The 14,421-nt window shown below is 52.4% G+C and overlaps 1 protein-coding gene across 2 annotated transcripts in view; it reads left to right on the top strand.

Moving 5' to 3' along the window:
- RAB7B (RAB7B, member RAS oncogene family) overlaps positions 1-13,122 on the top strand; it is a 28,444-nt gene extending 15,322 nt beyond the window's left edge. For both annotated transcript variants that reach the window (XM_019976688.2, XM_070767828.1), the window contains exons 5-6: positions 4,633-4,758; positions 11,141-13,122. In XM_019976688.2, coding sequence (XP_019832247.1) covers positions 4,633-4,758; positions 11,141-11,221 — 207 coding nt within the window. In that variant the 3' untranslated portion in view covers positions 11,222-13,122. The remainder of the gene's footprint in view (positions 1-4,632; positions 4,759-11,140) is intronic.
- Positions 13,123-14,421: the final 1,299 nt, after the last annotated feature.

Below are 14,421 nucleotides of genomic sequence, written 5' to 3'. Positions count from 1 at the left end.
GACCACCTTCTCTGAGCTCAAATTCATGTGTGTCTTTGGCCAGTTCCAGCTTCTTTATGAAATGGACACCAGACTCAGATTTCATGAGGTTATTTGAGGCTCATAGGCAATGATGCCTATAAAGCACATGGCAATCTTAATACATGAAAGAGATTGTTACCCACCTTCTTAATTTAATATCTCCAGTGTGGGGGCTGGAAATATAGGGAAGTTCTTCCTACTTAACAAAAAGAAAATGAGTATTTAAAACGCACATACTAGATATGGCACGATGAAGTGTTAGTCACTCAGTCGTGTCCAACTCTTCGTGACCCTGTGGACTGTATCCTGCCGATCCTCTGTCCATGGGATTCTCCAGGCAAGAATACTGGAGTGAGTTGAAATTCCTTTCTCCAGGGGATCTTCCCCACCCAGGGATTGAACCTGGGTCTCCTGAACTGCAGGCAGATTCTTTATTGACTGAGCTGGGGAAATGAGCATTGATGGTTGTACAAAGACGTGGATGTACTGATGCCACTGAACTGGATGCCTCAGTATAGTCCAAATGATACATTTTACATTTATGTATAAATATACATTTTATGTTTATATAAACATATGAATATATAATATATAAAATTACATTAAATATATAATTATATAAAATATATTATACTTATATAAAATTTATGTTTTATATTTATATATTATATATATATATTTATATTTTATATTTTTGTATATTTTACCACAATCAATCAATCAGTATCTCACCAGGATAATTGTAAAGAAATTGCTGACTTAGGTTTTTCTTAAAGTCTCTACCTGTTTTACAGAGGTAAAAGGGAAAAAAAATTGTTAAAAAAAAACCAGCTCTGCTAGCATCTATGCTATGAGGAATTTATTCACTAGGATGTAAATTCTTTGCTCTCAAGTAGGCAGTTTCTGATTCACTGCTGATCCATAACATTGGGATTATGTTTTCTGAAGATATTCTTTGTTATTTTTTATTGGTTTCAGATGTATCTGACCTATCTCAAGACACACAATTGATCATTTTAATGCATATGAGATGGAAAAGCATCATAGATAAACGTCTGCAAAATGGACTAATTTTGTCAAACATTTGACCGCTGATGAAAAATAAAATGTTAATAGTATGTGCGCATGCTAAGTCACCTCAGTTATGTTCTACTCTTTGTGACCCTATGGACTGTAGCCCACCAGGCTCCTCTGTTGATGGGATTCTCCAGGCAAGAATACTAGAGTGGGTTACCATGCCCTCCTCAGGATCTTCCGGACCCAGGGATCAAACCCACATCTCTCACGTTTCCTGTTTTGGCAGTTGGGTTCTCTACCAGTACACCACCTGGGAAGCTCGTATATTGCCAAGGCCAGAGGAGCCTGGTGGGCTACAGCCCATAGGGCAGCAGGGTCAGACATGACTGAAGCAACTTAGCACACACACACATCAGCCAAAGCAAAAACCAACAGAGTAACACTTGCAAAGTTTTTACCCTGCCCATGTCTCCATGGACCACAGCCTGACTTTATGTCTACAGTCAGAGCCTAAGTGATATATAACTGTTATTTTAGAAATAAAAGACAACAAGGTTTTAAAAATCCTGAAGTTGGTGCTAGAATTGGAAAGGAAAAGTGAAAAGTGCCGTGTGGGTCGTTTTTTGCCCCGTGGCGACTTTCTAAGGTTGACTGGAAGACGTGAGGGGATTATAAAGAGAACGTTAATTCACAATACAATCTCAACTGATATTCTGGAGTATGTATTTAACCACTCTGTAAAAACTGGACAGAGAAGGAGCGGGAAGAAATGAGATAAACGTCTGTCACGCCAGGCAGCAGGCAGGGTTGGTCATTGTCCGCGGCGTGAAGGGGCTGTGCCTGTGTATCACTGTACGTGTGGGCTTATCTTCCTAGCTCTGTCTCTGGGTGAACTTGGGCACCAGTCTGGGCTTCTGCTTCTCACACCATGAGATACGAAGGAGCTCCCTGCCTCCTGGAAAAGCAGAGGCACTTGAGCTCATTTCAGTTCGCTTCCATGTTTACTGCAACCCCTTAGGACCAACAGTGTGCCCAGAAAGATGCTCGTCACCTGGTGGGGGGCGGGGGCGGGGGTAGGATATAAAGAAGGAGAGAACAACAAGAAGAGGAAGTCCAGTCCTTGACCTAAAGTCTTTTTAAGGACTATAAAAGATACAAAGCCCCTTGCACTCCTAAGATGCCATCAACATATCACAACATATTAATTTCTAAGGGTCGATTATGTGTGTATTACTGGTGAGGACAACGATAATCAGCAACCTGGCCATCCTTGATGCTTCATCCACATAGCTCAGGATTTTGCCCAAGCTGTGAGGCATCTTGGTTGTTCGCCGGGTCAAGGGCGCTTATGGTCCAGAGGAGGGGGCCGTCCTGGCCGGCTGGGGAGCCCCTCGCACCACGAGGCAGGAGGACCTTAGGACCAGAGGCCAAGACCAGCGCTGGGGCCGCTCCCTGCTCTGCTCCAGCGCAGCAGCTCCCGGGAGGCTGGGGAAGGAAGAGGGTGTGGGGATGCCATCCGGACGCCCCAGATGGCAGGCTGCTCAGCTAACCACAATGCCTAGACCTGCGGCCAGAACAACAAGGACCAAAGAGACAGGCAACAGTGGAGCTCCTTTAACCCCAGGAAGACAGACTTTCCAGAACCTGCAGGAGACAAAGGATAGTCTCAGATCTCCCCCTGGCTGCCCTGTGTTCAGGAAAAGGAGCTGAGTCATTCTTTGTTATGAGAAAAACCTTGGCTCCCTTAAACAAAGTGAAACAATGGTTATAAAGCACCAGGCACAGCAAATAGCAACATATGGTCATTCCCTATCCCCCAGATAACTGATTAGACTAAACTCAGCGGAGCCAATGGTCTTTGGAGGTAACTGAGAAGCTGCCAGAGCCTTCTCCAAGCCAACGTCCTCAAACTGTGATTGGCATTTGCATTTGCTGCTGCTGCTGCTAAGTCGCTTCAGTCATGTCCAACTCTGAGCGACCCCAGAGACAGCAGCCCACCAGGCTTCCCCGTCCCTGGGATTCTCCAGGCAAGAACACTGGAGTGGGTTGCCATTTCCTTCTCCAACGCATGAAAGTGAAAAGTGAAAGTGAAGTGGCTCAGTCGTGTCCAACTCTTAGCGACCCCATGGACTGCAGCCTACCAGACTCCTCCTTCCATGGGATTTTCCAGGCAAGAGTACTGGAGTGGGGTGCCATTGCCTTCTCCGGGCATTTGCATTTGGGTAGAGGTATATTCATTCAGCCTGTGGAGAGTGGCTTGTGCGGCCAGGCCAAGAGCTAAAAAGTCCTGACTCTGAGCTCACGGCTCAGACAGTAAAGAGTCTGCCTGCAGTGCAGGAGATCCGGGTTTGATCCCTGGGTCGGGAAGATCCCCTGGAGGAGGAAATGGCAACCCGCTCCAGTATTCTTGCCTGGAGAATGCCATGGACAGAGGAGCCCGGCAGGCTTCAGTCCATGGGGTCGCAAACACGACTGAGCGACTTCACTTTCACTTTCTTTGTTTCTTTCTGAGCTCAAGAAAGCTAGAGTCCAGCGGGAGACAACAGAAGCACAGCTCCTGCCCAGGACCCGGCAGAGGGCAGTGCAGGTGGCGTGAGAGCGCGGGGCTGGGGCCGCCTCCGAGCTCTGCCTTTCTCAGCTGTGTGATCTGAGGCAAGCTGCTGAAACTCTGAGCCTCAGGGGCCTTACCTATAAGTGAGTGAAAGTCGCTCAGGCGTGTCCGACTCTGCAACCCCATGGACTATGCAGTCCGTGGAATTCTCCAGGCAAGGATCTTGGAGGATAAGGCCTTTCCCTTCTCCAGGGGATCCTCCCAACCCAGGGATCGAACCCAGGTCTCCTGCATTGTAGGCAGATTCTTTACCAGCTGAGCCACAAGGGAAGCCCAAGACTCTTTCCGACCCAGGGATCGAACTGGGTTCTCCTGCATTGCAGGTGGATTCTTTACCAACTGAGCTAGCAGGGAAGCCCTCTTACCTATAAAGTGCAGCTAAAAAGACCCACAATGTTGTTAGCGGATTAAATGAGTTAGTATGATCAGACGTCTAATCCAGCATGTGGCCCAGAGTAGAAGCTTATCAGCTGCTCCCAGGACTTTCCCCTGGGAAAGAAAGGTTAGCAGGGACCCAGGTCTCTGCCCAGCAGCACGGGCCTAATAAGCCAGCTCAGGAGAATGGGGTCCTCCCCCCAGGCCCTGGCTGGTGTCTGTTGCATCTACCTGCCTTTGCAGGCACTGAGAAAGGAGCTGGTGGCAAGAAGCCGCTCCCAGTCCAGGCTGGGAAGATGCTGTAGTGAGGAGGGCTTTAGTTCTTCCAAGCCTGTGTTCAAATCCTGCTCGGTCCTACACATGCCAGTCTTCAGTCTCCTCGTGTGTGAAATGGAGCTAACAATAGCCACCTCATTGGCTTGTGTTTAAAAAAAAAAAAAAAATAGCACAGGTAAGCTTACAGCCACATGGAAGGTTCTCAGTATATGGGAGTGGTGGTGGGGACGGTGGGCTTGGATGGTGGTGATGATCGTGGTGCAGACATGATGACTGCAGGGATAATGGCGACGATGATACAGGAATGGTGGTCATTTCTTACCCTCATGCAGGTTCCGCAAGAGGTAGCCCAAGGCTGGTGTAAAGAGAAGGATATTCCCTATTTTGAAGTCAGTGCCAAGAATGACATCAACGTGGTACAAGCCTTTGAGATGCTGGCCAGTCGGGCTCTGTCAAGGGTGAGTGGCACACGCCAGGGCTGCCCCCTAGGATGGGCGGGCTCAGAAGCATCTAGAAAAGTACATGCTGGGCACAGGGAGGGATGCGGCTGGGACAGGAGTGCTCATTATCTTGGTTAATTAGTTACTGAATGAGCTCGACAGTACTCTAATTCTGGAACCACAGAATTCCAGAGGCATTAAGCTTCCTTAGCTTTATGGGGGGTTCATCACTGGTGGTTCCTCAATCTGACTGATTACCATTTGTGGAGTTCGCATAAAATTCAGTCCTGTATCTCACCCCCACAGATTCGAATTCAGTAAGAGTCTGAGAAGCAATGAGCTAGTTCAGTCCTCACTGATGGGAGAGCAGCCCCGTGGTGTTAAGTATTGGTCCAGGAGGAATATTCAAGCCTGGGGAATTTGCTGACATCCTCCAATCAAGACAATGGATAGATGTAGACCCCGTGGTGTGGTCTTGCAACAAGCAGGTCTTGAGTGCGCCGTTTGCGCCGGGCCCCTCTCGGTGCCCCAGGGCCCCTCGCTCTCGTAAGAAGACAGGCCCACAGGGGAGCAGCTGCAGCACAGGCTTTGATGGGTGAGGGGGACCCAGAGGAGGGGCACACAGCCCGAACTGCAGAAGGGAGGCAGGAGAGAGGAGAGGAAGCTCAGGGCAGGCTGCCCGGCAGCATTAGAGGGTTTCATTGCCATTCTGTGTGGAGTCTGGAAACTGTGAAGAGGGTCCATGAGAGACTGGCACTGGGAGGGGCGCAGCCCGTTTCACTGTTCTGCCACATCCAGCCAAGGTGGGCTTCTTAGAAGCAGGGAGAAGGCCATCACGGCAGTGATTTTTAATTTTTAATCTTTAAGGAAAAGCACACATGAGGACAGGCGATTGGAGGGTTGCCCTCTGCGGAGAAGTCCGCTGCCTGGCACTGCCCACCATGGGGAGGGACAGCAGCCACCCCCAGAAGCTGCCCAGGGAAAGGGTTCAAGCTCGCCACCTTCATACCCCATTGCCTTAGCCTTAGGGTTTGTCCTCGTGGGCTATTCTTAATACATCCCCTCTAGGCCACCCGCGCTCGCCGTCTCCTTTATGGGAAGCAGGGGTTATCTCCAGCACTTGGTCAAGTGCAGCTCCATCACCCAGTCGGTAATACAGACGTGCCTGCTCAGGCCACTCCCTGGAAGGCTCGGGAAGCTGTTTGACCTTGTAGGGTGACGTGTGATCAACGATCCACCACAAACACAGTGCTGTGATCACCGAATGCTTACTCGAGGGGAAGCTCCATCAGCTCCACCAGCCCGTGTCTGTGTGTGGTTAGCGTCTGTCCTTTCTGGAGAAGGCATGTGCCCTTCCTGCTGTGTCACTGTCATGATGCAGCGGTGTTAGCAGACGGTAGCTTGTCTTGTTCTTGTTTTTGCTTTTTCCCAATGGCCTTACTTGTCAAAAGAACGGATTGGCAACCCCGTGTCAGTCCCTCATGATGATAGAGGAAATTTACAACCAGAAGTCTAGAGGTCACAGGTGTGATGTCCACGGTCAGACTGAGCTCGGTTGGATCCTGGCCTTATGCTTTCAGGTGGACTCCTGGGCAAGACGTATGACTTCTCTGAGCCTCAGTTTCCTCATCTGTAAAATGGGAATAATTGCATCCCATAAATATTATTGAGATGTCAGGCTAGGGCTAGAGATGTAGACCTCATGGCCCATGGTCAGGTAGAGGATTAAGGTGTCCACAATAGTCAGGGGGTGAGGAAAGTGCTATGGGGTGGGGGGTGGGGCAGGCATGGCCAAGGCATCAAGGTGACTGAGAGGTGCTGGTGGCAAGGCCAGTGAGGATGCCTACCCAGAGAAGGGGCCTGTCGGCTGGATGTTGAGGTGACAGTTTGCAGGTGGACAGCTAGGCCAGGGAGGGTGTGAGCAGCAGCTGCAGAGGGCGGAGAGAAGGGCGTGACAGAGGCCCAGGTGTGAGTCCACGGGGCTCATGTGAGGGGCCACCACAGGCTCCATCTGTACGAGGGGAAATGGGGCCTGGAGGGAGCCAGGGGCGCTGGGCCGAGGTGAGCAGCGAGGCTCTCAAGGTCAACAGCAGCAGACCATGGAGGCCTGCTGAGCCCGACCAGACCTCAGGCTGCATACGATAGGCCCATCGTCTCTAGACCCGCTGCCAGACCCCTGGGCCACACAGGAGCCCACCTGGGGCCTGGAAGCCAGCAGGGTGTATCCCTCTGCAATGTCTCTGTTATGGAGAGATTTGGAGGAGAAACATTTTGCACTAAAGCAAACATGCGTACTAGGACACAGAATGTAAAAACACAGGTGGGCTTTTAAGGTGAAGCTGGAGTTTGCAAAACTATATTTTAAGGTCAAAGAAGAGTTTTAAAGGACATTTCCTCCAAGGACCTGTCTCTCCTTCTTATGTGCTCATTCACAGCAGCCCAGAATCCTTGGAGAGGAGGATGACGGAGGGAGCCCAGCCTGGGGTGGGAAGAGCTGGGGTCTGAAGTCAGCGGATCTGGCTTTAAATCCTGCCTCTACCTCTTACTGTGTCCTTGACAAGTCACGTGCCTCCTTAAGCCATTGCTTCCCTCCCTTTACAGTATAAGTAATGGTGTCTTCCTCATGGGGCTGTTGCCAGGGCTAGATAAAATAATATGGTGGTACAGAGAAGGCTATAAATAAAAGGTAGCTGTTTCTATTCATTTATTTTGGCTGCACTGGGTCTTCATTGTGGCACCTGGACTCAGTAGTTATAGCATGTGGGTTTCGCTGCCCCGAGGCATGTGACTCTTAGATCAAACCTGCATTCTTAATCACTAGACCGCCAGAGAAGTCCCTAAAAGGTAGCTATTTTTAAATGAAAGCGCAGGGAAGTTTCATGCTGCAGGGAAGATGAGCTTGATGGGTGGTTCTGAAGGTACAGGCATGAGAGGATGGGGATGGCAAGGATGCGGCGGATTAAAGAGACTTTGGAGGGAGCACTGTTGACGGTTGATGATGATCAAACAGAGGAGAGAAGGAATCAGGAGCTGCTGAGGTTGATGACGAGGTTTCTAGCTTGCCAAACGGAGGAATGATTGATTAGTGTTGCTGTCGACCAAGATAGAAAAGAGAGGAGGGAAAGCAGAAGCCTCACAAGAGGAGGAACAATGTGGTCCACTGGGACACACGGCATCTGAGCTTTCGGGCATTTGAGAATGTCTGAGTTCTGCAGTGAGCTCTGGATGGAAGGAGCGATTTACAGGTAGAATACCAGAAGAGGTGCTCAGTTTGCATTCTGAAAGGAGAGAAGGTAGGTAGTTACATTAGTGTCCCGATCTGGCCATTTTGAAGGATCAGGTGTTTAGCTATTCATGGTTAAGAATGCCCTCATAGAATAGCACTGAAACATGAATATTACCATATGTGAAACAGATCGCCAGTCCAGGTTCAATGCATGAGACAGGGTGCTCAGGGCTGGTGCACTGGGATGACGCTGAGGGATGGGATGAGGAGGGAAGTGGGAGAGGGGTTCCGGATGGGGGACACATGTACACCCATGGCTGATTCGTGTCAATGTATGGCAAAAACCACTACAATATTGTAAAGTAATTAGCCTCCAATTAAAATTAATTCTTTAATTTAAAAAAAAGAATGCCCTCATAATCAAAGAAGGGAAACCCACCTGCTTTGGGGGATTTGGGCTGATAGGATTTTGCTCTTACTGAGTTGGCAATACCACCCCTGATGGGCTGGTCAGGCCTGGCATGGGCCGCAGTGCGGAGGCCCAGTTCCTTTTGGGTTAATTAGAGAAAGACATAATTACCGTGTCTGGGAGAAGGCAGGCTGACTAACAGCTAAGCCTAGTGAAATTACAGGACTTTTATAAGGTCCTTGGGGTGCAGGATGTAAAGGCAGGGTCATGAGGTGACCAGGCTTGGAGAGACAGACTCACAGCCACATCCTCACCGAAATGATGTCTTAGGATTCTAGGTGTTATTTCACTTGGCATGCACACACTTGCCAAGAGGACTGCGGTCCGGATTTCACCGGGAGCCTAATTATGGCCTGCGATGACTTGGAAGCTCTGTAGGAAACCCGAGGATTGAGATGATGCCCTTTTCGAGTGAAATGATGTCATAAATGGAAAGAGCTCAGGGCTGACATGACCCTGGAGAGGATGTGACTATTACTGGGTGAAGAGAGCCGGCCTGAAGACCTCAATCTTTACCTGTGTAACGGATGAGTAGGCTTCTCACATCCTCCCAAGTAGCATTCTGTTTGTTCCCCAAAGTGCAGAGCTGCTCCGGCAGCTCAGACTCTCCTCCCACAGTCCGGCACTGAGGCTGAGGCCCATGCTCTGCTCATGGTCTCAACCAGCCTGGATGTGAGGCTGGGGCACTCTCAGGGTGGTGAAACAGCAGGCCCAGCCTCCTGGCCCAACAGGTCCAAGAAGAAATGTTCTGACTCCAGCCAAGGTATCTTTGTTGTTCCCGGTGAGAGGGGGACTGACAGAGCACTAAAATAAGAGGCTCCTTTCAAAAGCCTGTCTTTCTGGAAGCAGTGAATCGGTCAGCCTAAACAGTAATGCTCGGCTCCTCCTTGCCCTCCCTGTGAGGCTCAGAAGAGTCAGGCTTTTAACCACAGTCAGCTCAGTGGAGTGTGCATGCCCTGCAGAAAGGGCTGACTGCAGGACTGGGCGGTGTCCCGAGCTGTGCAGACCCAGCCCGCACACCAGGCCTCGATGGTGCTGGGAGAAGGAGCTTCTCTAGCCATTTTCTCTGCTTGGGCACCTCTGGGTAGGAGTCTGCTCTCTCGGGGTGAGGATATCTGGGGTGTGCTGGGCTGGGTCTACAAGCAGTGGGCTAGGATCCTCCCCAGCAGAGGGGGATACGGGACTGGCGTGGAGACATCCCTGGAGGGACAGGCTTTCATTGGGAGATGCAGGCCTCCACTCCCCAAAACTAATACTTGCTATTAATATGTATATATGACAAGGCTTCCCAGGTGGCGCTAGTGCTAAAGAACCCACCTGCCAGTGCATGAGATGTAAGAAACATGGGTTCCATCTCTGGGTGGGTAAGGGAGGAGGGCATGGCAACCCACTCCAGTATTCTTGCCCAGAGAATCCCATGGACAGAGGAGCCTAGAGGGCTACAGTCCATAGGGTCGCAAAGAGGTGGACACAGCTGAAGGGACTTAGCATGCACACATGCATATGTGACAAAGAAAATTCTAATTTCCCCAGAGAATTTGCTGAGGGCTACTCCAAGCCCATCATCCAGGCTGACTAAGGGTAGCTGTGCTCTGCTGGCCGGTAGAGCTGGGAGATGGGGGCTCTGCAAGAAGCAAACACATGAAGAAGGGCTGGGTCCCAGGCCCAGTGCCCTGAGTTCTGGGCTGTCAGGCTGAACTACTGCTCAGCCTGAGGGTGGCAGTGAGCGGTAGGGCATCAGAGGACCTTCTTGTGCGTCTTGGGGGCCACCATCATGAGGGCGAAGCAGCCTCCTGGGATCCAGAGTCATGGGTACTAAGGATTTGGTTGACATTTCCCAGCTGGGACCCACAGAGGAAGTAAAGGAACAGACATCATTCTGGAAATTGTCCCCTCGGAGGGGCACTTGAGACAGACAGCCGCATGGAGGGGGCTGGTTCCCAGCTCAGGTCCACACCAGCATATCCACTGGTGTGGGTGGTGAGTGATCCACTCACCATCACACACACAACACCCGCCGTGGGAGGAGAGTGAAGGCTGGGAGCTCAGAGACGGGGGAGCATGAGCAGAGAAAGAGACAGGATCCCTCTAAGAAGAGGCCCATCTCCTGTGGGAGGACAGCCTGCCTGCCTCACCCCTGTGCCAAGAAGGGCGGCTCATGGCAAAGGGGTGGCCAGCCAGGTGGGCAGAGGCTTGTTAGGCTGACCGTAGGCTTTCTCTGGACCTTGCTGGGATAGGAGACTTTGAGAGGGTGGGCAGAGAAGCAAAAAGGCCCAGTAGAAACATTGAGTCTGTTTTTGGGAGGGCTCCCTGGACGTGGGAGGGACAGAGGATAAAGGGGAGGTTGGGAGCTGGTGTGTGGGGACGTCCGCAGGGACGTCTTCTGCAGACACGAGCAGCGGTCTGTCATCATCTCTGTCACCTGAGGTCAGACGTCCCCCGGGTTGTCCTCTCTGGAGAAGGTGAGTGAGGGGACCCGGCTGGAGGTCAGGAGCTCATGCAGCCGCCGGCCTGCTCTGGGCTCCAGGGAAGTAGCTGGAGAAGGAGGTGAGGCAGGAGCGGGCGGGGAAGACGTCCTCTGGGCCTCCCAGCTGCACAAGGCGAGTGAACAGAAAGCCCGACCACCAGCAGCCATTGAGAAATAGAGGGCAGGGGGAGCTTAGCCCGCTGGGAGGCGAACGCTGACGCCTCTTTTCCTTCCGCAGTATCGAAGCATCTTAGAGAGCTACCTCACAGACTCCATCAAGCTCTCACCGGAAGACCAGCCCAAGAGCAGATGCTGCTGACCCTCCGGACCCCGGCTCTGCGCGCCCAAGGACGGAGCGTGCGCTGAGCTGGCCCGCCGGCCGCCCGCGCTCAGTCGGCAGCCAGGCTCCGAGGCCAGCCGCGGCCCTCGCCTCCCTGCGGGCTCCAGACCAGCCCCGCCTCAGACTGAATGCAGACAGGGCGGAACCCGGGAAGTCCCAGCCGAGTCCCAGAGGAGTCACAGCCCCCTCGCTGGCCCCGGCTTTCCTGCCCTGCACCCTCCCTGGACACCTCCTGCTCTGGAAGGCGCATCCCTGCATCCAGGCCGCTGTGTGTGGAGGTGATGGACCAGCCTTCCTCAGCGCGCCCACCGCACCCCACCCCCTTAGAGCCTCCGCACAGCTGTGGACCAGGGTCCCTGCAACCAGGGCTGGGGAGGAGGTCCCCCTCAACCCCTGGCAGCAGCTGTTCAGGCCTGGGACAGACTGTCTGTCTGTGCCCCCGGAGCACAGGACAGAGGGAGCACAGGAAGACCCTCCGGGACCGCGAGTGTCTCCTTGGCTCAGGCTGCGGCCTCAGCTGGTTGGTCTGCCACACGAGGGTAGCACGTGCCCTGCCCACATCCTGTGGCTCTTAAGGACCAGAAGGTCGGCTTCAATCCCAGGCACTCCCGTGGAGACACACTGCCATTCCCTCAACACGTCCTTTTGGGTATCTACTATGTATGATGCCTTGAGGTCCAGGGACGCGTGTAACGAAGACCTTGCTCTCCTGGTCTGACGTTCTGGAGAGGGAGGGAGGCAGTAAACCCAGAATTTGACCAGATGTTTTCAATTAGCAGGTAAGCGCTTGAACCAAGCAAGGTAATGGGAGAGAGAAGGACGGAGGGTGGCGTTAGGTGCTGTTTCAGATGTTTCAGACAAAGTAGCCCAGGAGAGCTTCCCTGGGGAAGCGACGTTGGCCCAAAGGCTGGAGAATGAGAAAACGGCTGCCATCTGAACTGGACGAAGAGCGTTCTGAGCACAAGTAGAAGCAAGGGCCAAGGCTCCAGGTCAAGGACAAGCTTGTTTTATTCCAGGGACAGTGAAAAGACACTCATTAACCTGAGAACTCAAAGCTGCTATTCCAGAGACAAGGTGGACACCGCCCCTCGCCCCCAGCCCCTCGCCCCCAGCACCGGAAGGCTCCTTGTCAGCCGGCCACCAGAGGGCAGCAGTGCGCCTCCCAGGAGAGCAGGAAAGGGCGGCTCCATGGACGCTGGGAGGGCCGCAGTTTTCCTCTGCTGAGATGCTCAGAGCTCGTTCTTTGGCTCCGGGCATTTTCAGTCCTTCGAGATTCCGAGGCAGAAACATCCCAATTTCTTAATCCTACTGAGAGATGGGCAAAAACTGCTGCATCAGTGATTCAGGCAAGAAATCAGCATCGGTGATAAATCCTGGAAAGCTGGGTAGTCTGTTCCTGCAGATGCTACAGCCGTAATTTTTTTTCTGCTGGTGACGAGCAGCACTTACAGAGCCCAGCCTGAAGGGAGTCGGCGAGATGACCGACCGCCCCCCAGGGTTTCCGTGGCCACATCCATGCCCACCACAGAAGTCTCCTGTCTACACAGAAGTACCCTTCTCTGAATGTTAGCGCAGGACTTCCAAGCGTCACCTGACACTGCAGATTCGCCCAGAGGTAGAGGAAAGGGGAGGTGAGGGGTCAGTAAGAGTTTGGGGAACCCCTTCTCCCCACAGGAACAGGCGGCCCAGCGCACAGCTCTGTCCCTGCGTCCTTCGCGGGGGCGGCACTCTGCGTGTCATGCGGGCTGTCCTGGGGGGCAGTGGGACTGTGGACTGGCTGCATGGTGCGTGGAATGTGTGCCACAGCTGGTGCACTTCAGTGGGCGTAGGGACCATTCTAAAAGTGCACAACAGATAATAAATGTCTTTCTTAGTTTTAATCCTTTGTGGTATTTGGCTTTTAAAGTCTTTTTTTTTTTTTTTCAATATCTGCATAGTTCAAAATTCAAAAGAAGACAAAGACATCAAAAAGTAAAATGACAGGGCCACAATGGTCAGTGCCCACTGCAAAATGAAAATGCCTTGTCCCTTGTCCAAAAATCATGACAAGTTCCAAGACGGTCACGCTGAGCAAAGTTCCAAGACGGTCACGCTGAGCTATTGAAACAAGCATGGGGTCCTTCTGAGCCCAGGTACCACCTGCCTAGGAAGTCATGACTGAGTAAGCATATTTTCTCAGGGCTCTCCAGAATGACAAACCCTGGCCAGGCCCACCTGAGCTGCTTGGAGATAAAAGGTTCTGTCTTTGCAAAAGTCACGTGGAGATCCAACCCCAGGCCCAAACCACACATTCTGAGTCTTGTTTGGAGTCAGGGGCCAGGACCGAATGTTCACATGCAGGTGGAGAGTGGGGGCCGCGGCCCACAGCCTCGCTCCTGTCACGACTAAGGGACATGCTAGTGACCAGCCTCAAGATGGAACTGAGCTGAAACACTGTGGGCCGCTCCTCACCCCCAGCCCCACGCCTGAGTCAGGCTGGCCCTCAGTTCCCACCCCGCAGGGGCAGGTATTATTGGCAGAGAGAGGCAAGGTGTGGGGGCTCTAACTCCGGGCTCAGGAGAGCCCACTAGAGCCTGCATGAGGGTGGGGCAGCAAGTCATGGGGCCCTGCCCTCAGCATCCCTTCAGAGAGGGGACCCAGCCAGCAAGACTGGGTGACCAGGCCCTTCCTGGACCCACCACAGCCCTGCTTCAAGGGGCAGCTGCAGGCTGCTAGTGAATAATCGAGAGAATCCAGCCCAGGGCTCTGTGTGGCACACACCCATAAACGTGAAAGTGAAAGTCACTCGGTCGTGTCCCACTCTTAGCCACCCCATAGACTATAGAGTCCATGGAATTCTCCAGGCCAGAATACTGGAGTGGGTAGCCTTTGCCTTCTCCAGGGGATCTTCCCAACCCAGGGATCCAACCCAGATCTGCATTGCAGGTGGATTCTTTACCAGCTGAGCCACAAGGGAAATTCAACAATACTGGAGTGGGTAGTCTATCCCTTCTCCAGAGGATCTTTCTGACCCAGGAATCGAACCGGGGTCTCCTGCTTTGCAGGCGGAGTCTTTACCAGCTGGGCCACAAGGGAAGCCCATACATGCCCATGGGCCTTGGAAAAAAAAACATCTTATTGCCAAACAAACCTGGCTGGGCCCCACCACCCATGGGAATTGGGGGAAATGCTGTTTCTGT

Source organism: Bos indicus, chromosome 16 (genome assembly GCF_029378745.1).
Source record: "Bos indicus isolate NIAB-ARS_2022 breed Sahiwal x Tharparkar chromosome 16, NIAB-ARS_B.indTharparkar_mat_pri_1.0, whole genome shotgun sequence".
NCBI classification, from domain to species: Eukaryota; Metazoa; Chordata; class Mammalia; order Artiodactyla; family Bovidae; genus Bos; species Bos indicus.
Note: the sequence above shows the minus strand (reverse complement) of the source record. Positions and strands in the feature narration are given on the sequence as shown.